We start from the raw sequence: 24,305 nt of genomic DNA, 5'->3' as shown, positions 1-24,305 counted from the left end.
AGGAAGATCAGCCCTGAGCTAACATCCATGCCAATCCTCCTCTTTTTGCTGAGGAAGACTGGCCCTAAGGTAACATCTATTGCCAATCCTCCTCCTTTTTTTTCCCTTTTTCTCCCCAAAGCCTCAGTAGATAGTTGTATGTCATAGTTGCACATCCATCTAGTTGCTGTATGTGGGACGCGGCCTCAGCATGGCCGGACAAGCAGTGCATCAGTGCGCACCCGGGATCCGAACCCAGGCCGCCAGTAGCAGAGCGCCCGCACTTAACCGCTAAGCCAGAGGGCTGGCCCGTTCACCATTAGTTTAAACTGTAACAAAGTTTCGGAGGCACGAATGACGTCAGCCTTAGCTGGGGAGATGACGTGTGAGCTTTCTCAATGCACCAAGTCAGAGCTGACGAGCCAAGGAGTGATGCCACATTTTCATTCTTTGTTTACCTGGAGATTTGTAGCTGACACCCCCTATTTAGGAGACTCCGACGAAGTAGAATGCTTAAAGACTAGTCATAAAAATAATCTTTCACGGATGTACGTAGCACTTGAAGGTTTATGCAGATCTTCAAACGACTCTGTGAGACACACAATATGATTCTCATTTTATCACTGAAGACAGTGAAGGAAGATTTTAATTCAGTTTGTTTAATTCCACGCATAATTCTCCATCTATCAAAACTGTATGTTCTGATGAACTGGATTTTCTAGTTAACGAGGGCAGAAGTAGCTACATTCTGTAAACCAAATCTGCTGGTGAATTCAGTTCTGGTGAAACACAAACTTATAGCATCTTATCCAAAAAGACCTGCTTTGGGGAGGAGGTGGTGGGCGGGTGTTCACACCAGCACGGTCTCAGGAGCTCATGGAATGAGGATGGTGCAGGCAGGGAATCAGGCGGATCAAGGAGCATGAAATGGGAAGGAAGAGGCAGTTGAAGCTCGAATGCTAAACAGACAGGTGGCTGCTGGGCTATGAAGCTCTGATGAAGAGTAAAAGATTCATGTTTTCTGAATGACACTAGAGGCACAACAGCCACATCTGCAGGCAGACGGCTTTGCCAGGTCTGTGAAGGGAAAAGGAGGGGGCCTTCCTCCCAAAGCAGGAAGAAGAAAACATTTTGGAGCATCTAATAGGTGCCCAAGAGCTCTGGAAGGACAACATGTGACCAAAGACCTTCTGGAGAAATTGTTCCATAAGCGACAGCATCTGTCAGTCTCTAAAAGAATGTGTCTGTAACGAGAAAATCAGATTTTCAGCCCCTAGCGTGATAACGGTCCATATTTTAATCACCTCTGCTAGGAGTAACAACCACAGGCAGATGATCTGGTGTTTAGAAGCCTCAGATGCATATTCTTGGTGAACAGCTGCCATGCTGCACTGTGTATTCTGGCACAACTCCTCGACTTATTTTACAAATACTCACGCAGCACTCGTGCCAGACGTTGTTCTAGGCGCTGGACAAACATTAACTTAGTCAATCCTCACCACCCCATGCCCATGGAAGGTACTGGTTTACAAGATAATGCCCCGAGGCACAGTGAGGTCAAGAGGCCGGCTCGAGGTCACGCAGGCGGTGAGTGGCAGGGCCGGAATTCAAACCCAGATAGTCGGCCTCCACCCAGGGCCCTCACCTCTCCACTATGCTGGCTTGTCAGCACCACCCACAGCCCAGTTCTGAAGAGGCAGGAAGTGACTGGCTTCCCCAGACAGAGGCTGGGCCCTTCCTCTTGGCTAATGCTGGGACACCCACTCTCCAGAACCTCCTGGCTAGTGAGACTCTCTTGCCAGGAAAGCCACTGCAGAACAACAGCTCTACATACGCTAGAACTCCATGCATGGGAAGCTCAAGGTTTTCAAAACCCCTAAAGATCAACCAGGTGTATACCAGAGACATCTAGGGGTTCAGTTCATTTTTATTCCAATATAAAATTTAAGCAGTCAATAGAAGTGGTACAGTCTCAAAGTAGCCATAGAGAAATCCCCCAAAACTGTGACAAATGCCCCACGGCCATGAATTCCAGCTGTGAGGAAGCTCCAGGGAGCAGAGGCCTGTGGAGCTAACAGCTGTGAAAATGCGCTGCCCACACCCGGCAGGAAACCCAGAAGGTACAGGCCCCCCCAACCCAGACGGCAGGAGGAAAAAGCAGCTCCTTGGGACACTCTGGTTTGGAAAAGACTGACAGAACTTGCTGTGTCCGTGCTTGAAGCTGCTAACATCCATCCTACCGTGGTTCTGTGGTTTGAGATGGCCAAGCCAGCCTACCAATCAGGAGAAATGACACAAGCACAGAGAATCTATCTTTTTCTTTAAAATGGAGATGGGAGAATGCAAGTGAGGAAGGGAAGGCAGGGAATGTGGTCTATGCAGCCACATCTTGGGAAGTCACTGCAGCCCCTACTTGCAGGGATCCTCCAGGCGGCTCCTGACAAACTCAACATTTCTTCCAGACACTGGCTGTCCCGAAGCTTTCTTCTTCTAATAGCCCCAGACATCCTGAAAAACTTGTTGGTCCCTGTACGCAGAGCAAGAGCATGATCCTTGCTGATCATCAGGCCTCTGAGCTGTGTGCACAGGGCAAAAGCCTCAGGCAAGGCCGGGGGAATTGGGCCCCACGGGGAGTCTGCACACACATTTGTGTCCCCACAGCAGACAAGTCAGCCCTCAGGAAAGCTATAAACTGGGACCCTGGCTTGCCAGGCAGGAACTGTGTGTCCACATAGCCTTGCTCTAGAGAGGGAAGGCTTTCCACCCACATTCCAATTTGCTGGTGTTCAGACATGGAGTGCCCTTCCTTGGGGAGGGAGAAGGCATGTGTGCGTGTGCGTGTGCGTGTGTGTGTGTGTGTGTGTGTGTGTGTGTGTGTGTGAAAGAAGGGCTATTAGCAGGCACAAAAGATGACAGAGGAAATGAGAGCTTCCCTGCAAATCTGAATAGCTGAAGGACTTTTGTGGGGAAGAGAACGTACACATGTTCTATGTGGCCCCAGAGTACAGAAGGGGGGACGATGGGTAGAAAACACAGGGAAGCAGATTTTTTTTACTTAATACACAGAAAAACATTCCAACGAACTTGTCCAACAATAAAATAATGGGCTGCTTTGGAAGTGGGGAGATCCGCATTGTAGGAGGTGATCGAGTTGAGACCTGATCAGTCAAGGATGTTATAGGGGCAATTCAAACACGAGAAAAGATGCCCTCAGAGGTCTCTCCTATTCCTGAGATTCTGTAATTATATTAATGAATCTGTAATTGTCTGTTAGAGTTAGGAAAGACACTTCAATTCATCCTTCTCATTTTATAGAGGAAGAAAACAAGGTAGAGAGGAAATGACTTGACTCAAGCCATCCAAGTCTGTCTCTCCATTCCCTCATCATACAAAGCCATTCAGCAAGATGCAGAATGCCTGTTAAGCATTTCAGTGAGAGGAAAGAGGCAGCAAGGAGATGGAAGGCAGGGAGGCAAAGTACAGGTGGTTTCAATTTCCAAGAGCCGATGACACGCTGAACACCCCCATACTTTCCTGGAGAACCCAGGCTGGCTCTGAGCACAGCCCCCAGGCCTCAGCACCAAGAGGATGAGACCCATGGGAAAGACACTGTAGTAGAAACAGGCTGCTTTTGCAATAAACAGCAGAATGGAATTTCTGTAAGTTAAGGAGTAGATACTGAAACTCATCAGATTCAATGACACACACAGTAAATCTTTCCTGTCATCTTAGCTGGATGATGGAGGATGGATGGATGGGAGGGAGGGAGGGAGGAAAAAAGGAAAGGAAGGAAGGAAGACCTTACTCTAACGCTTCCATAACGATAAGAGAAGTTTTGATCCAAGTCACTTGTAGACATATCAAAAAAGTGAAACCCACACCCTTCATAACAAAAAACATTCCCTCTCTGGTGTAAAAACTGTGAGTGGCCTGACTGGACACAATTCACACTAACACCTACACCACTGAGATTCCTCAGTGATCAAAACCCCCAAGAAGCAGCCTAAGAGCAGCCATCCGCACGTCTCTTTAATCACACACTCATCGCAGCATCACCAGGGACGTCACTGTGCTGTGAGGAAAAGTGATAAAACCGTTTTGCTGGAGGGACCCGCATGGGTTGGAAGAGAATCCAGCCTTTGCCAAATGTGATTGTGGATGGACATGTGAGGGTAGTTTGTACGGAGCTCAAACACCAAGATAGAAACCTGAGTGCTCTTAAATGTTTTAATGGAAAGACTGTGATTATCTTTAACATGCAAGTTAAGTATATGCTGTAATTCCCGAAAAAAGGGACTCAGTGGCCCAGGCTGCAAGGTGGCTGGATCCGAGGCTGTGAAACCTCCCCGAGTCTGCTGTTGCATAATTCAGGAAACAAAGGGCGGAGTCCAGGAACCTCACCCAGGACCTCAGGGGCATAGGGGACAGGCAGGGCACCGAGGCCAGGGACTGGAGTTCTAGTCCTGACCAAGTGACCAAGTGACCCTGGGCTAATCTAACCTACCCACGACTCAGTCTCTTCCGCAAAATGGGGATAAAACTACCTGCCTCCCTACTTTGCTGAATTCGTATGAGGAGCAAGTGTAAAACCAATTTGGAAACAGTGGAGCACTGTTCCAGCCTAAGGGACTGCAGCACTGTTCAACCAGTGGAGGAACAAAGAAGCTGCAATGGAAGCTCACAGCTCACAGTGCACACCTGAGTTGCTGGTAAGGTGATGGCATGTCTGTCAAACGGTGTGGAGACTTCGGGCTTGGACAAGAAAGGACCAAGCGGAGGCCCAATGAAGCAAATAACTTATTCTTTGCCTCTGGAATGGAAGTGGCACGGGATGATAAGACCTTAATCATAAGAGTCTGGACCCAGAAGACAGGTTCTCAAACTGAGAAATGACTGCAGGGAGCGAATGTCTAGAAAGCAGTAGTTAGACTTCAACTTGGTCAAGTCACATGAGGCTGTCCATAGTTTACACTTAGTTACAGGCAGCCCTGGGTCATCCAGCACTATTATAGCATGCCATGGTGCCCAGGCCCACGCATCGCAGAGAAAGTACTCTCATCAGCCGGCTTCTCCAAGCCGGGGCAGAGAAAGGGCCCCAGAACAGAAAAGCAAAGTCATATTTTTCATCATGGCCAAGGGCCTGCAACTGGCCTGTAACCTCAAAGACTGTGAAGAGAAATGGGCCAGTGGCAGCTTCATATAAGGCAGGATGTGGCCTCTTCCTGCACAGCATGCTCCCTTTCCAAGCCGGGACAAATTCCTTCTGGGTTCAAAAGGTGGTCCACCTCACACTCTGCAGCAACTTCTCTGTGTTCTGGAAACACTGTCCACTACTGACTAGCACCAAGAGAAGATATGGATTATGCAGGACGGGTAGAAAGGGAGAGAGCTAGTAACTCTCACTGAGCACCTCTGTGCCTGGTGTTGTGCGATGTGTAGATGACATCATTTCATTCTCAACTATTTATTGAGCATCCACAAAGATCTAGGCCAGTGATTCTCAAATAAGGGAAAGAGGGAAGGCATGAACTCAAATTACTAGGCAGGCTCTTTCAGACACACCCTTTCTGCCTGTATTGCAACCTATGAGTCACATATCTCAAATATGCATAGAGGGGGGAGGATAAATCATTTTATAACCCATATGTTGGGTGTATCCCCCCATTTCACAGATGAGGAAACTGAAGCTTTAAAAGGTTTAAATGTGTTATGCAAAGTCATAGGGCTAGTAAGTGGTGGAACCAGGAATCAACTCAGCTTTGCCTGACTTCAAGGTCAAATACTTTCCCAACATTCTAGGCTATTGCCAAAACGCCATAAGAGCATGTATATTCCCAGAAAACTAAATGATGAGGTTTTATCCCTACGACTAAAGTTCAGCTCCCTCTACCTCCCCTTGATCCTTCATGCCATTATCGGAAAATAATAACTACACCTTAAGACTCCAAGATGTTCTTAGAGAACCAGAGCTGGATAATGGCTGGAGGAACGGTTGCAGTTCCAGGCCCCCAGACTGGACTTATGAGACTGGAAGGAGGGAGAATGGACAACATCTTATTAGTCAAGGGCCCTGTCCTCAAAGAGTTCATAGCCTTGTCGGGGAAGACACACACATATAGGAAGCATCTGTCCTCCAAGTCATGACCTGTTGAACGATCTCAGGGCAGTGAGTGCTGAGGAGTGGGGGTTACAGGAGGAGCAGGGAGGCCCTCAGAGGGCTTATCTGGAAATGGTGGCTTCTCACCTGTGTCTTGAAGGATGAGTAGGGCAAAAAGAAGAGCAGGATGGAGGGAGAGCATCCTAGGCAGAGGGAAGAGTGTACTGAGAGGCCACACATGTGGGTGAGCACCTGTTTGGGAGATCGCTGGGGGTTCAGCGCAGCTGAAACAACAGGTACAGGGGAGCTGGTGGGAGCAGGGGAAAGGTGGGGTGGAGGGGGGCAGATTGTGGAGGTCCCTGAGTGGTGGCCTAAGCAGTTGGACTTTAGAATTGGCACAATGCCTAGCATACAGTAGGTGCTCAAAAAAGTTTGAGAGAGCAAAGTTATCAGTTAATTTGGGGACAGAGATGGGATAGGTGATAACCTTTGGCTGCAGAACACGGAGATGTCAGTGACCCAAGAGACTGTGTCCCATATGAAATGAAACTGAAAGCCAAGCAGACAGTCTGCTAAGGAGCTTCTAAGAGGCAGGAACTGGTGCGAAGTGATGGAGAGGGAACCAGGGCTCCCAGCATCAGAATGAGCAGTGGGAAGGAAGCAAGGGTTGGAGGCACCTCTCAGTTACAGGAGTGTGGCCACAGACTCTTTTATAGGGTGCTCAGACCCTCAGCTGCAGATAGGACCAGCCCTCCAGACTGTATACTCTTGGGGGCAAGGCCTGCGGCTTGTCCACCAAGCCCTCAACAAATACCTGTGGAATTCTTAACAGGTAAGCTGTTAAAGTCACCAAGATAGCTTGGATAAGCTCAGATGTGCTGAGACGAGAGGACAACAGCCACCTCCCAAAAATGCACCCAGGACTGAGGCCCAGCTCACATTAATTTCCTAAGGTCTTCTTCATCTGGGTGATTCCAGGGCCAGGCCACATGGGTGAAATCTGCAGTGGGAGGCTGAGCTTCCATTCCACTCCCCTCCCAGAGGTGGGCTGTGCTGGGCTGGGTTGCCTTCACCTGCAGCCCCTGCTGGTTTCTCCCAGATGAGGACCCCTCCCAGCTCCCAGATGTAGTATGAGCCCATCCAGGAGGCAGAAGGCGACATTTTATGAGCCCTACACCCCCGTCCGGGAGAAGATCCCTCCCTGCCACGTATCTGCAGGCCCTCTGGAGTGCACGGAAGCACACGAGGCAGCCTCTTCCAGTCACAGGCTGAAAGGCTGCAGCCCGGGTGAAATTCTGACGCACAGCTCATGCACACTAAGAGCAGCTCTCGGGAATTTTTGAGACCAGCCAAAAATCGATGGTGAAGACAACGCATTTACACTTTTGAGAGGCAGTTGCCTCACCTCCACTTCTTTCCCTTGATTCCTTCTACGTGGAATTATGGCCAAATCCCAGTGGTTAGTTCTCACAATTAGCAAATTGGTCCTACATAGTGTTAGCACCATCCAATGGAGAAAGCCTAATCTTCCTATTCAGTCCAGGGCCAAATTACAGCTCATGAGCTGACATGGACCACCAGGACATGTGGGGGGCAGACCCGGTAAGATACATTTACAGAGACAGGGGACTTTTCACCTTTAAAGTCCAGTCAAAAGCCAAATTCCAGCCCAAGAGTGGCCCGACACTCCCCTCCTGGTTCTAACAGATGATGGGTCCAGATACACTGCCAACCTCAGCAGTATTTCTGACCCTAAATACCTCAGCCTTTCACAGCTTCCTTCCCCTGCATCACCCCCTCCCCAACCCTTTCCCTCCATCTTTCCCTGCTCTGCCACCTTGAGCTTGGGGTGATTACACGTCCTCGGGTGGCCCGGGACAGTCCTGGTTCACACATGTTGTCCTAGTGTGATCATTCATAGCATCCTCTCTTTACTCTTAAAAGTGTTCTAGTTTAAACAATAAATTAATGATGAAACTAAATGGTCACCCCACCCACGTTGTACTTTCTCTCAGGACTATTTCTCATGATGTTTATCTTTAATTAATATAGGCAGGCAGATCTAGAAAACGGAGTCTTAAGTAGTAGGGCCCAATTCAGAAGGCATGCATCTTCCTTCCTCCTCTCCTTTAAATTTTATCCCCCATTTTGTTCCAGAAGGAATTTATCTTAGCTAGAAAAGATGCCAAAATGCATCCTATAAAGAGCCATAAGCTTGCTACAGGTGTCTCACATGTTTGGCTCTAAATTTTCTGTTAGTCAACTGAAAAAAAGGACATCTAATTAGTTGTAGAGAAGGAGAAACCAATTAATTATCCAGGAGAAATACAACTATTTGTGACTCTAAGACCAGAGAGAAGAGTCTCCAGATGGGCTGTCAGAGAGGCCATTCTACGTGTCATTAACAATGTCCTCACTACCATGCCTGAGCAGACAGCAAGGCTTGGGGGCTGGAGTGTGTGTACACACTGGGGTCTCCGTGGTCCAAAGCTGCCCTGGCTTGTTTACGAGGCAGCACTGAACAGAGAGCATGGTGAAATGAGAAGCAGTAAACACACAACGGCCGCCTCCCTCCTAGGCCTCTCCCTTCTCATTTCCTCTTTCCCTTGCTACCTCTCCATCCTTTCCTCCCTGTCTAGACCTTCAACCTCCCAAAAGCATCTTCAGATACCGAGAGTAGTTTAAAGATATTCTTATACATATTGACACATAAAGTAGTCAGCTCTGATAAATGGTAAGTCTGGGGATCTTTTTATTTTCTTCCAAAATTACATTTCTGGACAAGAATTATGCTTGGCCTTGACGTGTTGTTATTAGGTAAGTCTGAGATTAGTTAGAAAAACATTTGGTGGAATTTTAAATTACCAATAAAAATCAACTATTTCAAGGAATGGGAGAAAACATTTGAGAAAAACAAAGTTTGAGCAACCAAAAACTGTCACCATCAGCATCCAACAACGGCTAGCCAACCAAAGGCTTTGGAAGGTCCAGGCTGACTGGCGGAAGCATTTGGTCAGTTTTTTGCCTCAGTGAACTTTTAAATCCAAAGTCTCAACTTGGCACTTCTTGGGCTGAATCTGGTACACCACTGTGTTTTGTTTGGCCAGCAGATTGTTTTCTTAATTGTCAATATTTAAAAATCAGGAGCTTTTACAGTCACAACATGGATTTCTGGCTTCTCTTGGGAAAAAAAAAAATCAGATCTGGCAACACTGGGCCCATACTCATGCAAAACCAACAAGAACATCAGAAACACCAGTCAAGAACCAGGGCATAGGGGCCGGCCCGGTGGCGCAAGCGGTTAAGTGCACGCGCTCCGCTGCGGCAGCCCGAGGTTCGCCAGTTTGAATCCCGGGCGTGCATCAACACACCGCTTGGCAAGCCATGCTGTGGCGGCGTCCCATATAAAGTGGAGGAAGATGGGCATGGATGTTAGCCCAGGGCCGGTCTTCCTTGGCACAAAAAAAAAAGGGGAGGATTGTCAGATGTTAGCACAGGGCTGATCTTCCTCATACACAAAAAAAAGAACCAGGGCATAGATGGGTTTTCAATCAATTGCTTGCCTTCCTTCTCTTTCACAATCCATTATTAAATCTTCAGAAACTTGATTACTTCCTGGAGGCATTTACCTGAAATTAAGCTACCGCAGGCTGTATCCTGAGTTTCTGAACCACAGACGGCCTCTTCTTGTGCCTGTTACGATACATTATATTCACTGGATGAACCCTTGTTCTTTTGCGGGCCTAACCAGATGTTCTCTCATTTTACAATTTTTTATAAAACAACACTCACATCCATCTGATCTTGAATGTGATCAGGCGTGTGGCCTGGGGACCGGAGTTCCTCTGGTCTGGTCTGCGTCGGTGGCTGGTGGGCACCTGTACTCGCAGCTAATCACGTGCAATCCAGATATTCCATTTCATCCACAAATCTCCCCCAGATTCTGGCTAGCTGTTTCAGTCTCCTCTGCACCAACAAGGCCTCAAAGACTCTCTCTTCTCCTTGTATACAAAAGTGCATTGCTCGATCATCTGTAAGATGCCTTTAACCTTTGACAGCAGCTGAAAGGATGTGAGGTGTGAGCAGAGAGATGACCCGAAGGACCAAGATCACCGAGTACTCTTCCCAAACCCTGCTGACATCCTGGCAGGAAGGGACAGGCAGAATAAATGGGGATGGCTCTACGCTGCTCTAGCTATTCCTTCCAAAAAACATGATTCATCTTTATGTCTTTACCTTGCTTAGACGCTATCTTCCAGGCTGAGAGCTGAATACCAATGAACTGCAATTACATTATTATGAATGAGAAAACCTTGTTTCCTGCTGAGCCAAGCAGAGTGCTAGAATTTTACTGCCTTCTTAACAGTTTCAAGTTCACAGTTCTTGAGCCAAACGAGATAAAATGGTCCTAGCAGGTAAGGAAAGGGTTTCCTTTGCTTACATTCCACGCAGATACCGCGTTTCATTTTATTAGGGGAGGCAATGTTTCCTTACAGGGCCAAAGGGGATCAAGTGGAACCAGAGAAACGGCCAAATGCACCGGCACCTCACTCCACACTGACTGACAGTAATGAGGCCCCGTGAGCAGCTCTATGACTTCACATTTCTGAAAGTCCATCAGGACTGGCAGCCTCACAATGAGTGCTCATCTAGAGAGACAGGCAAATGTCCAGGCACATTATTACATAGGAAGCAATTCTGGCTCCTAAATAAGCTTCCTCTTTTAGAAATAGTGACAGAAAAGTCTCAAAGACAAAGACACCTGGGAAGGCTAGGTCCCCGGATCAAAGTGTTCCTATGGGCAGCTCCTTGACGTTGGAGGTCTACTCTGCCACCTCCAAACAGAAGATCACAGGGGTTCTCTAGGATCAGCACTAAAGGGCTCATTTAAAGAAGTCACCCAGTGCAGGGGTAGGAGGTAAGACATTCATTTCAAACTCGAGTCCAGTTTAAATGCTTGATACTTCTTCAATAACCAATTCTGCAGCTACCCTGGAGGCAGAGAGCCTGGGGACTGAATATCCAATGTACTCAGTCACCTGCAGAAACGCAGTCATGCAGGTGAAACGTGTACCGGAGGTGGCTATGGAGTCATACTGAAATTCCCCTCACATGGAGCCAGTCATGCTTAACTCCGTCCTTTCTGCACGCTGTTTGCCACAGAAAGTCCCTCTTGTACATATGTCACTGTGATTCAACCATGCTATTTTGCTTTTTTTCCCCAGGAAGATGCTTATAGATAAGTCTTTTTTGCTGCCTAGATTGCAAATGAGGTTCTCTCAATGAGATGTTTATTTGACAAAAGAAACAAGTTATAGTAATGTAAAAAAGGACAGTCCTCCCAGCCATCATCCTTTGCTGTGTCTCAGCCGGAGCACCTGCCCAGGCCCACCTCCCAGTGGAGCAATCTGGGGAGATGGTCCCACCAACCAGGCTGCAAGCTTCTGGAGAAGAGGGTCTAGGTTCTCTCTACTGCTCAGGCAGGCCCTCAGCAAAAGCCCATTGAGTGATTTTTCTATTTGTGCACAGAGCTAGGTCCATCCTAAGTGCATTTCCTGGAGGCTGTGGCCGCACAGCAAATCCCACCACCCTTCCAAAAAGGGGAAAGATAGAAGCATCACATACACACACATCTTAGAATTCCAAAAGCAGAATATTAAACTGAGGATATTGCGGGCCACACAGTGAAGTTTACAGTTCCTGCAGCAAAGCGTCCTTGTGGCTTGTCCAAGGGACACCTGTAAACAGCAGTGCTGACTTGGTGTTTGCATCTTTGGCATTTGTGTCTTTACTGAGTTTTACCTCCCTTATCTCCCTTACATCATAATCTCCTTGAAAGCAGGAATCATATCTTCTACTGATAGTTCCTCAAAGCACCTAATCCTGTGCTGCACAAACATGATGAGCCCAATAAAAATTAAGAATGACAGGGCCGGCCTCATGGCTTAGGGGTTAAGAGCGTGCACTCTGCTGCTGGCGGCCCGGGTTCAGATCCCGGTCGCGCACGGATGCACTGCTTCTCCGGCCATGCTGAGGCCGCGTCCCACATACAGCACCTAGAAGGACGTGCAACTATGACATACAACTATCTATTGGGGTTTTGGGGGAAAAATAAATAAATAAATATAATTATTAGAAAAAACATTTAAGAATGACAATGTTTCCCATGTGTTGTCTTTAAAAAGAAAAATATGAATGGAATTTCTATAAGAACACCAGTCATGGGACTATGGACCCTTACTTAATGGGTGGCCAACAAACTGTTGAGGATGCATCCTCTGATTAAACATTTGTTCCTTCATGTAGTCAACGAACAACTACTGTGTGCCTGGCACTCAGTCTGCACACCTGGAAGAGAACACACAACCTGGTCCCACCTCATCCGCTCATTCATTTCCTCACTCATTCTTTCAAGAGACATCTCTGTCAGGTACCACGTGATGGATCTTTCTTATTGATTTGGTAGTGCCAATGGACTCATAATGTGCAGGATGACGAAAGAACTAAAATGAGTTGTGTTTTCAGAGAAGGGAAGCCCCTCACATGGTCAACCAGGACCTCATCTCACCCTGAACATGCAGTCTTCAGCAGCCTCCCTGATTCCCATGGCCTTCAGGTGGCATAGGGATGTTCACAGCTTACGCAGGTGGGCACAGCCATCAGATGGGAAACAATTACATTCCACTTGGCTTCTTCTATATACAGCTTTTTCCTTTGAAAATACATTTTTCCAATAGTATCATTAAAAAATAACAACCTTATAGTAGATATTTTTATCTCTACCACAGGGCAGGTATTTCTCTCCCCTTTTATTAGTAATTCCTGTTGGGGCTACATCACTGCCCCTGGTTAAATAGGCTATGCAAAAACAGGCCAGTCTTCTAACTCCTAGGGAGTGAAGGAATACTGGGCTTCTTTATCTGTCACTATTTATTTATTTTTTTTTTTTCTGTGAGATCAGCTCTGTGCTAACATCTGCCAATCCTCCTCTTTTTTTGCTGAGGAAGACTGGCCCTGGGCTAACATCCGTGCCCATCTTCCTCCACTTTATATGGGACGCCGCCACAGCATGGCTTGCCAAGCAGTGCGTTGGTGCACGCCGGGGATCCGATCCCGCAAACCCCGGGCCGCCGCAGCGGAGCGCGTGCACTTAACCACTTGCGCCACCGGGCCGGCCCCCTATCTGTCACTATTGATAAAGGTGACAGGCTTTTCTCTCTTTCACTCAGATTTAACTCTAATAGAAACTGATAGGTTCAATCTTGGTTAATTTCTTTTAAAAAACACAAGAACACAAGCCAAGAAGTTCATCCTCGGGTGTCATAAAGAAGAGAGAATCTAATACCTTTCATCTTCAAGGCCCATGTTTACTCATCCTGAAATGGTGGTGGCTTCTCTTATAAAGCAGAGCTTCATGCCCAGTGAACAACAGACCTGAATGTATATCGGCCGTAAAACCTTCCAGACATAACTGTTACATTAACATCATGACAGAAGACAATCTGGAGAGAGATGGAAATGCTGGTTGACTAGATGTTAGAGCTGTGTCTATTTTCCTCCCTCCTACAAATTGACTTCAGACTGAGGAATTTGAAGACAAAATGACACTATGAGTTCACACAACCCTCCTCAGCTCCACACCCAGTAATGGCAGAGAGGATTTAAAAATAATAATAATAGATTAAAAAGGACATTTACAGGTGAAATGGTATGCTCTCTGGGATTTGCCTCAACATAATGGAGAAGGGAGTGGGTGGAGCAGAGATGAACCAAGATTGGCCAAGGGTTGATAATTATTGAAGCTCCACGAATATGATAACACTGGAGCACTCATATACTATTGCATATGTTAGAAGTTTTCTACTGTAAAAAGTAAAAAAAAAAAAAATTATATTGGGAGACTAGCAATGTTTAATTAAGGAATATACTGAGTTAGGTATAAAAATGGCCAAGATGCACTGTTAAATGAACAAAAAAAGATGCACAAGGGTATATACAGTATAAATCCATTTACACACACACAATACACTGACAAATTTGTAGAAAATGTCTGGAAAAATAATAATTCTCGTATACTTTTTGAATGTTTAATGAAAATGTATTAATTTTATACAATGATTTTTTTAAATTCAAGGGGTGTGGCAGGAGAAAGGACAGAGTAGGGTTAAAAAATTAGATGAACTTCTCCATGGACCAGAAACAGAACAGAAAGCAGGTTGGTGATCTGGGGGCCAGAAGCAGGCAGAGTGGCCAGAAGCTCACCCTCTGTAGGGTGACAGGGACGGAAACACCCCATGCCTTTAGGGAGTAGGGGAGAAGCCAGGCTCCCAGCATCTCTCCCCTCCCCTCCTCTTTCCTTACTTTCCTCCTGGGCTGCGTCTGTGACTATACTGCAATCTTCTGTACGCATTCCTTCCCCCTCCCTGAGCTCTTGGTTTCCACAGAGGCACGTTAACACTTCCTTCCGTTATGGTGGACTACTTGTTTTCTCCTTGTAATACTGTCAGTTTCTGTTTTGCAAATACCTTATATTGCTGGGGGAATATAGTAAAAATATAAAAGCCAGTCTACATAGATACTAAATTCATGGTGGTGGTTTCCTCAGGGGAGGGAGAGATGGAGGAGAACACAGCACCAACACCCCAGCTGCAAGCAGTCCAGGAAATCAAGTCTCCAGCCCTTTGTCTTCCATAAAAGGAGGCAGGCTTACATGGCAGGGAACTTAAACACCGGAAGGGGGTTCAGATGCTCAGAAGCCAAAATATTAGCACTAATTACGCTAAGTTATCCATGGCTCCAATTTTACATATAAGGAAACTGAAGCTCTGCAGTTAAGTGACTTCTCTAGGGTCACAGAACTAATAAGTGACTGTGCTGGAACTGGATAAAATTGCCACTACGACTAGGGAGTATTGCTCTGTGCCAGGCACTATAAATACATTGTCTAACTGAATCTTCCAATCAACTCCACCATATATAGCTATACAGTGCTATAATCTCCATTTCTCAGCTAAAGAAACTGAAGCTCAGAGAGGGCAAGAGACTTGCCCAAGGTCACACAACTGTGAGTGGCAGAGGTGGTGTCGTCCATCCTCCACTACCTCTGTGCTAGTCCTCACTTCCTCCACAACTCCCCTGAGAGCCCTGCACCAGTCCTAGGAATGGGATAAGGCAGCCTGCAGATAAGCCAGACATTTTCACTCCAAGCATCTGCAAGAAGGCTAGGCTGGCACGAATGCTATCAATAAAAACCACGTGAGCAAAAAGGTGAAGGAGTGGGCACTATTAAAATACCTAACACAAAAGCAAATTCCTGCCTAGTGGCGTGTTATGAGCAGCTGACAGGATTAGCCTGCTGCTTCCACCTCACGGTGGGTTTTGACTCAAACCAGCACACAGCTGGCCTGTGGAGCCAAGAGAGAAAGAACCGGAAGGCTGTGGCCCCCACCAACAAAGCTCCCATTCAGCAGCTCCTCAGGCTGCCAGCTCTGAGACAGAGTGACCATAACCAAGGGCTGTGACCCCAGCTCCACACACACACACACACACACTCCCCCCCCCCCCCCCCCCCCCCCCCCCCCCCGCTCCCTCTCCCTCTCCAAGCTCAGCAGGAGACCTGTGGCCTGAAGCTATGCCACTGGCAGCCTTCCTGGCCCCAGCGGCCTTCCCAAACACCACAGTCGGGCCTGCAGCTCCTGCAGTGTGAGGAACCCCAGGCCTGGAGACCTTGCAGGCTGCCTCCCACCCCCTCACTCTCTCCCCGGGTTCCCTCACAAGCTCACTTCCGTGCCCTTTGTTCCTGCTCGCTCATGGATCCTGTAGAAAAGCCAGACCACTCGCTTCTGCTAAAAAGGGGCAGTTTTAACTCTTGGGTAGGGGTAGGGCTGCCAGATTTAGCAAAAAACACAAACGAAACAGGACACCCAGTTAAATTTAAATTTCACATAAACAACAAATAATTGCTTTGTATAAATATGTCCCCATGCAATATTTGGGACACACACAAAACAATTATTTGTGGCTTATCTGAAATTCAGTTTAACCGGATATCATGTATTTTAACTGGTGACCCTGTAGGGTTGGGGTGGGGCAGAGTAGGAGGAATCCAGAAGAACAAATCATCTGGAAAAGAAAACACAAAAAGGAGATGTGGGGATTAAGGGAGGGAGGGGGGAAATGCTCTTTACCGAGGGTCTCTTTTACACTAGAAACTTTCATGTGCGTTATTTCATGTGAGTTTTCCAGTAACTCGGGCATTAGATGTATTTATCCCCACTTACAGATGAAAAACCAGGGGGTCAGAGAATCAAGTGACTTGCAAAGTGTCACATGGATTAAAGGCGGGACTATAACCCGTGGCTTCTGAGCACCAACTGACTGCTGCTGCTTCTCCCTACGACTGCTTTGCCCACTGAAACACCTGTAGAATTTGTATAGGCTGTACATAAAGAGGGTCCAACAGTTTTTCTCACTCTTCCAATACGTCCCTAGGGAAGTAAATTCAAAATGGCACCCTGGACTAATATATACAGTATTTGCAAAATACAGTTGTCTATTTAGAGGCCATTCTATTTACAGAGAAACCACTAGACTCTTCTCTCCTTTTAGCCACTTATCCCAACTAAACACATCACCAATGAGGACCTGTCCAGTGGTCTAGTTCCCTGACAATGAGGCAGAGAAAGAGTCAAGATAGGAAGGGAATGCTCCACCCAAGACGACCATGAGGAAGGTCATGGGATATTTGACTCAACAGAATCTTAACGGGGGAAAGGTTCCTCTGTCACTATCCTAGCATCTTACAATCCATCATTTTCCAGAAAACACAGTCAGTTTGGTGTACATTTGGGGGGAAAAATTAAAGGGAAAAAAAAAAAAAAGCCATTCGTCAAATAGACAGTGGGAAATACTTTCTCCCCCACCCCTGTCCAAGCTTCTAACATTCACAACACACAAAAGAGGGGAAATAGCTATAAAAATGACTTAATGTGTCCCTTTGAAGTACAGTAACTGTTGGACAAGTGACTATAAAAATAACAGAGCTGAGGAGATCCAAATTTATTTCCACTCAGTGAATTTCCAGATCAAAATGTGCCCGGTTAATCAGTCAAGTTATGCTTTTGTGCTGTTTTGTTCTGTTTCTAAATCTTCCTTTCTTTTTATAGATGCTAGCAGAGTCTGCTCATGATGAAAAACTTGCCCACCTCACACTCCCCTACTTAGGGAGACTTAGGTTGTCATAACTCTGCTGCCAGTTCCTCAAGGAGCCTCAGGGAGTGGCAAGTACCCACAGAGGTGGGCAGATGGCCGGGCTGGGGATGCCCCTGGGACCAAGTCCCAGGAGATGGGGGCTGAGACTGCCTGCTCAGGAGAAGGGCCCAGCTCTGCCTGTCCTTGCTCGGGTACTGTTTATTCCCCTTCCATTCCCCCTCTTTCTTCTCCCACCCCCACCCCCCAACACACACACACCCAGGTGCAGCCTCCAAAGTGGCAGACAACTAACACTTGATCTGGAGTCTCCAGTTTTCTTGTGCAAGACAGAAAAAGCACACCATTCCCTGTCTGCCCCAGCCAGCCCCAAAGCATCCCCAGCCCCAGCACGAGACTGCCAATACTCAAAGGCAATTATCCAGAGCCAGGAGGGTGCAGATTAGCGCAGGGCAGGCATTTGCAGACTTAATTACTAGAGGCCTTTAGAAACATTTCAGTGGGAGCCAGGGGAGCACGTAAAGGAGTTTTCATTTCTGTTGATTCTGAGGGAGCAAGCCCTGCAAACAGGGCATTTTTTGGACTCTACCAGCAGCCCTGCAGCTGAGGGCCCATCTTTCTCATTGTACACAGTGATAATTAAAGGCTCTGAAGGTGAGAAAAACTCAGTCTCATTTTGGATCTAAAATCCTTCAGAGATTTCTTTTGAGAAGGCCAGACGATTAAATTGATTTAAATTTCACTGTTCATAAAATCCTAGATCTAGAGAAAACATAAATTCTGGCCAATACTATTTAAATTAAGTGTGGTCAGGTTTCCATTTATATCACAGAAGATTCCAAACTAGAGCTTGAAGGCATCACTGCTCCAACTGCATTTAATAATCAGCCTGGTTTAAATACTGCACGGATGCTGGCCCCCGTGGGGCAGCGAGGAGCTCACCAGCAGACACGCAGCTTCGGGACAGAGGAAAGACCAGGAGGCAATGGTGGTCGAAAGAGCTGGGATCACAGACACCAGAGCTGGGGGAGGGAGGTCATGGAGCACACCTACTCCCATCCTCAGATGGTGAGCCAGGGCCCCAAGCATGGCGGCAGAGCTGGGACTAGCACAGAGGACCCTGGACCTCAGTTCAGTGCTCCTTCCATCACCTCCCTTTGCTAAATCAAGAAACCCAGACACAAGACACACCTTGTAAGAAGGTGAGGGAATGAGGTGGGGAGGCTGCTACGAGTTAAAATGGCAGGTGTTTGCCCAAACCCTCCCAGCTCACGCCCCATAGCAGGGTAAGAGGCTCTACTTTGTGACTCGGGGGCGCACGGTGAGAGGATTATATAAGGAGAACAGCCCACGAGGCCCGGGAGTTATCAGCTCATTCGGAGGCCTTGCAGGCATTTCCTGTTATGTGATCTAGGTCTCACACAGAGCCACAACCAAGCTGAGGTGGTCACTCCTCCCCTCTCTTAGGGAAATGCATGCTGCTGAGTGCCTTGCAGCTCTCCAAAGACTGGGCCCAGCTCCAAGAATGTCCACAGGGAGCCAGCACGAGGGTCTGTGCTGAGAACAAAGAATGGGCCAGCCCAGGGGACAGTGAAATCCCAGCTCCAGACAGCCGGACTCTGGGTGAGCCGTGGCTCTGTCCAGAGGAGGAAGAGTCAGCAACATGGAACTCTCTGGCCCCAGAGCCACAGGCCTAGTTTTTAACAAAAATCTGTAGGTGCTTCTGCCTTTCCTTTTTGTTTTCAACTGTAAGACATATATTACACACGTGCACAGCCCCCCAGGTGGAGAACTAAAGCATCGTATCACTCCAGAGGCATCCCCACCATGACCCCTCCCCATCACTCCCCACCTCTCCAGAGGTAACTACCACGCTGGATTTGGGGAATCATCATTTCTCTGGTTTTCCGTATAATTTTCACCACTTGTGTATGCATCCCTAAAGATTAGTCTAGTTCTGCCTATCAGTGCACATAGCTACCATCGGCTCATTTTTGTTTTGATATTGTACTCAATTGGATGAACAGATTTTATTTATCCATTCTGCTGTCTATGGACATTTAAGTTTTTCAGTTTTGGGCTACTATAAACAATGCTGCAATGAATATTCTTAGCCCTGTCTCCCAGTTCTCAGGTGCTGGAGTTTCTCTATGATACACACTTGACAAGGAAACACTGCATCACACAGAACGTGCTCCTTCACCGAGACCAGTTGATGTCCATCTGTGTTCCAAAGTCATGCTGCCTTTCCCTCCTTACAAGACACTGAGAAATCCGTTCTGCTTATACAGAGGAGGGCCACTGGTGACTCAGAGGCCAACAAAACCTAGTTCATCACCAGCCTGGCAAATTAAAGCCATATCCTGATACCTCCCCTGTAAGACAAAGCCCAAGATTTTAAAATTCTGAGCTTAACCAGAACCAATAACCAAAACAGTGGCGCTTTCCACAGGAAAAATGTAACAAACACCCCCAAAAGAATAAGGTAGCATCTATGGCTTCGAGCAAACCCACCTGCCCATACTATCAACTGTAAGCAGTAAGTACAAAGGTATCCCTAAGATATTAAAGGTAGCAAGACCACACACCAATAACTCCCAATCTGCCATGGGTGGCAGGAGTGGGGGTTTAGGGGTGGGGAGGGGTCCTGGAGGCCACCCCTCCACAGCTGCCACATACCTGTACACTGGCTGCATCTCTCGTGCAATGCCAATGACGGCGCCTGGCAGGAAATTGTCAAACTCCTCAAACAATTCCCGGACGTTGGTTTTGTATTTGAGGTCTAGGTCCAGCTGAATTATCCGCAGGATCTCTGGAGGAAAGAAAAAGACAATAATAAGACACAGACATACATCCTGGGAGGCTCAGCCAATGGCAGAAAATGAAACAAAAGGTGCAGAAACGGGTACGGGATTATTCTTGCTGTCATTGAAAATGCAAAGTTACTACTGGAAGCAAAGACCCTTCATCTGCCAGCAACTCCCTGCGTGCTAGAAGCCTTCAGAAACAATTGCCCCATATCTTTCCTTCCAATTGCAGACATACATTTTGTTTAAAACTAAGTGTCCATATGGTCCAGTTTAGGGCCACTGTCCTGGTATAATGTCCAGAGAGCACCATTTCCTTGTCAAAAGTATCTGATTTGGATAATACAGTATACAGACAGCCTACTGAAAACTCAAAGCGTACAGGTGTTTCTCTTTGGGGCACAGGTGGTAAATGGCCCTCTGGAGAGAGAGGTGAAAAGCGTTATTGTCTTTGGCCCTTGTTAGTACCAAGATCCGTGTCAAGTTAGGATGCTGACCCAGAGAGAAACAGCTAAAAGACCTCAGATACTGTTGTTTTTAATCCACTGTCTGAAAGAGAAACTGGGCTATAATTGGATAGACTGAGTCTCACAATTCCCTGGCACATAAGAGCTGTTTCCTTCCCTTGCCTCCAGATGACTAGGGGCGAGAAGGGAGGAGGGAGGGAAGTTCATTCTCCCATCCTTCACCCCAAGCCTAACTGAGCTCCTGTGCTGTCAGTGCTGGGAGGGGACCAGATGCCAGGTTGACTAGGACCCTGGCCTTGAGCAGAGACCCTGCAGGGGACTAAATACAGAGAGGGAGGACCTCGTGCTGACATGAAATGGAAGAGGGGCTGTGGGAGCTCTAAAGAGGGGGCGCTGGGGGTTAAATGACGAAGGAGAGAAAGTACTCGGTGCTAAGGAGAAGCCTGACCTGGGACTCAGCACGTGAGGGCAAGCCCAGTTTTGCTGCTGATTAATTCTGTGACTCTGGGAAAATTCTTGTACTTCTTTAAATCTTGCTTGTTTCATTTGTTAAAGTGCGGATGATACGACGTGCCTCGCGAGGCTGCGATGCAGAGAAGATGAGATAATAGATGGGAAACCTCTTATACATAGGCCGTCAAGTGCTACAGGAATCCAGGGTTTGGAGAGTAGAGCTGGCTGAGGCCTGAGGCAGTCAAGGAAGACTTAACAGAAGCGGGACATGGGCTGGGCCTTGACGTGTGGGCAGGTGTGGAGAGTGAAGTCACACCGACACCAGTCCAGAACATCAGGGCTCTGCCCTCGGCTCTTCACCAGGCTTTTCATGCCTGCCCAGCTGCAGAGCACGACAGCGTCTGAGGACAGGCCGCCTGTGGAAGCCCTCTGAAGACAGGGACCTATCTTGGGCATCTTGGCCTCCATCTACCTGTAGGGCAGCACTGAAATGCTCCAAAATGTTTGTGGACTTCCAAAGCCATTCTATACACTAGTTTATGAAGAAATCACAGCTTACAATTCAAGAAAAACTGATTCATTTGTTCCTTGTTTATTTTCCTCTGTATGCAGAAACAAAACATTAGTTGACATCCTACATGAATTTTCTGAAAAAAATAAGTTACAGTAGGTGAGCATCCACCTGCCCAGGTCAGAGGAAGGCGAGGGCACCAGAGCCGGGCTTCTCTGGCCCTTGCAGGGAGGGGTAGAGGAAACGGGCCTGCCCAGGCCAATGTGGACCTTCGGCCTGCCTGGCTTCACACTGCCCACCCCCACACGGGATCAGTAAAACCACCGCTTTCCCTCCTGCACTGAAAGCAACAATAACAACCACCTAGAAACCAGGAAACCTGGGAGTCAACCTAGAGACCCGGGAGTCTGGATGTCGGGAAGCCCTTGTGGGGACTTCGCTGGTCTTCCAGAAAGCTGCCCTAAACCAGGAGTGGAGAATAGAGACAGGCCATGGGGCAGAGCCTCGGGGTGCCTGCTGCACTCAGAGGTGGCCCTGGGGAACAGAGGGAAGGAACCTGATGGCGACCTTAAGGAAGGACACTATGTCCCAGGAGAAAATGTCCAGGAATGAGAGTTGCAGCCATCAAGAAGTCATGATGGAGAACCCACAGCACATACCCACCTCCAGGCATTTCTTTTCTTTCTTTCGGTCCATCTCCTGTGCCCCAAGCTCCCACATTCAGGGTCTCAGGCAGCACTTATGAAAGGTAAAGCAGAGCCCTAATGAGACAGGGACAGGATGTATCACCACCCCAAGCAGAGAAACCACGTCATCCCAGGTTCTGTTGATGAAGGAGGGAGGGGGACAAGGGCATCTGACCTAGAGATGAGGAGGCCTCAAGAATGTATGAGGGTAATTTTGTGGCATTGTCAGGGCTATGAAAGGAGGGAAAATCTCATCCTCATGGCCCCAGGGAGTACTTCCAATAACCTAAAAATGGCCACATAGAAGCCCCCTTTCTTTGAGTGTTTTTTCAGTGTCCAGCTTTGCACAGGCAATAGTTGATTTCTCAAAACCACCCAACCAGTTAAGTGGAGTTATTCCCATGTTTAGATGAAGAAACAGACGCTTAGAAAGGTAAGAAACAATAGCACAAGGTCCCACAACAAACAAGTGTTGGAACTGGGATCTGAACCTTGGTCTTGAAAGCCCAGCACGCTCTTTCCAGTAGACCCTGATTCCCCTTCTGATGGGCGAGGAGCTCCAGGGAGGCAGATTTTGGTTCCACTGCTACCCACACAGGGGCCCCAGGAGCACACGGAAGTCCCAAAGACCATGATAGACAAAAAGAATTCTGGAGCAGAGCAACAAGCTGGCCAAATGCAGAATTTAACGGAAGTCCTCTACATGAAAATGGTAATTTCACCATAATTAAAGAAACTCCTAATGGTAGAGAGCCATTCACTCAGTCAGTCGATCAGTCATTCTTCCTTGAAAGCCTACCACATGCTATGTGTCCTCTCTGGTCTTTCAAAGTCATCTAAATCCTACCTATTGTGCAAGAAGCAGCCCCAGTGCCTCCTCCCTGGCCTGTCTGGACGGACCCTCGTCAGAAGTCATCGCTGCCTGCCTCGGGTCACTGCCCCCTGTGTGCCTGTCTCACTGCCTCTGGCAGAGAGAGTGCTCCTTGAGGATGGGGACGTGCTGGGAGGGCAGAGCTCAGGGACATCAGATGTCTCCTGAAGAGACCCAGCTCCCTCATCTGGGCAGAGCCCTGGCCTTGTCTTAATAAGCCACTCAATAAATCTGAGCACTTTCCCTGACCTTTAGGGACTGGCTGGGAGCGAATCTGGAAAGGTCATGCACACCCCTAAGACACAGGAATTTGAGATGCTTTAACATTTTTTATGATTCCTCATTTGTAAAGCACCTTTCAGGAAGGGTTCGCTAACAGTTGCTAACACTTCTTTCAAGAGGGACTTCACCAAACGAGATTAACTGGTTAGGAAGGAAAGAGGCAGCAGCTCCAGCATGAAGGACCCCCTCACACCAATGTGAAAGGACTGACAGCTGTCACCTCTCAGGTTGAGGCAGGAGGACACTCCCTTCTATTCAGGGAGGCCGACGGCCCCCAGCGGAGCCTGTACTGTCACACGGGCATCTGTCCAGATGGCTATCCTCTTATGTAGTTGTGAAATAAGATGCCAAGTTGTAAGTGTCACTGCTGAAAAGAGGAAGATGCTTACTAGGAATGCTGGAATTCATTAGGATGAGATTTTTTTAAAAGGGCCCTGTTCCTCTGGCCTCTGGTCTTGATGTAGTCATCTCTCTGCAGGAACCACATCCAAAGGGTTTTATACATAATGCTGAAAGGCTATTCTGAGGATGGAACAAAACTGACATGTGGAAGTGACAGCCACAGTGATGGTCCAGAGAGGATGCTGGTTGGAGGACAGCTGTAATGACAGCAGTAGGACCACTGAAATTTAAAGAATAAATGAATGAGATAATTGCCCCCAACACAAAGAGGAGATGAAATCTATAAAGCATGGAAAAGAATGTCAGAAAAAAGAGGACTAGACATCTACAAAGGAATATCCACTATGTCAGAATCCCATGGGAAGATAACAAAAAGGTGGAGGATAGAGTAATCTAGGATAATAGATCTGAAAATAGAGCCTGATAATAATTGAGGCCAATATACCCATTGCACAGATGGGGGAACTGAGGTCCAAAAAGAAGAGGGACTTGTCAGGAGTCACATAGTCGAGCTAAGTGGCAAAGCTGATCCCAGAACTCAG

At 47.5% G+C, this 24,305-nt stretch overlaps 1 protein-coding gene across 1 annotated transcript in view; it reads right to left on the bottom strand.

Moving 5' to 3' along the window:
- XXYLT1 (xyloside xylosyltransferase 1) overlaps nucleotides 1-24,305 on the bottom strand; it is a 175,416-nt gene that overhangs the window by 55,940 nt on the left and 95,171 nt on the right. The window contains exon 3 of the mRNA XM_058556087.1: nucleotides 19,964-20,096. Coding sequence (XP_058412070.1) covers nucleotides 19,964-20,096 — 133 coding nt within the window. The remainder of the gene's footprint in view (nucleotides 1-19,963; nucleotides 20,097-24,305) is intronic.

The sequence above is a fragment of the Diceros bicornis genome, chromosome 15 (assembly GCF_020826845.1).
Source record: "Diceros bicornis minor isolate mBicDic1 chromosome 15, mDicBic1.mat.cur, whole genome shotgun sequence".
NCBI classification, from domain to species: domain Eukaryota; kingdom Metazoa; phylum Chordata; class Mammalia; order Perissodactyla; family Rhinocerotidae; genus Diceros; species Diceros bicornis.
This window is presented reverse-complemented; position numbering and strand designations above follow the sequence as displayed.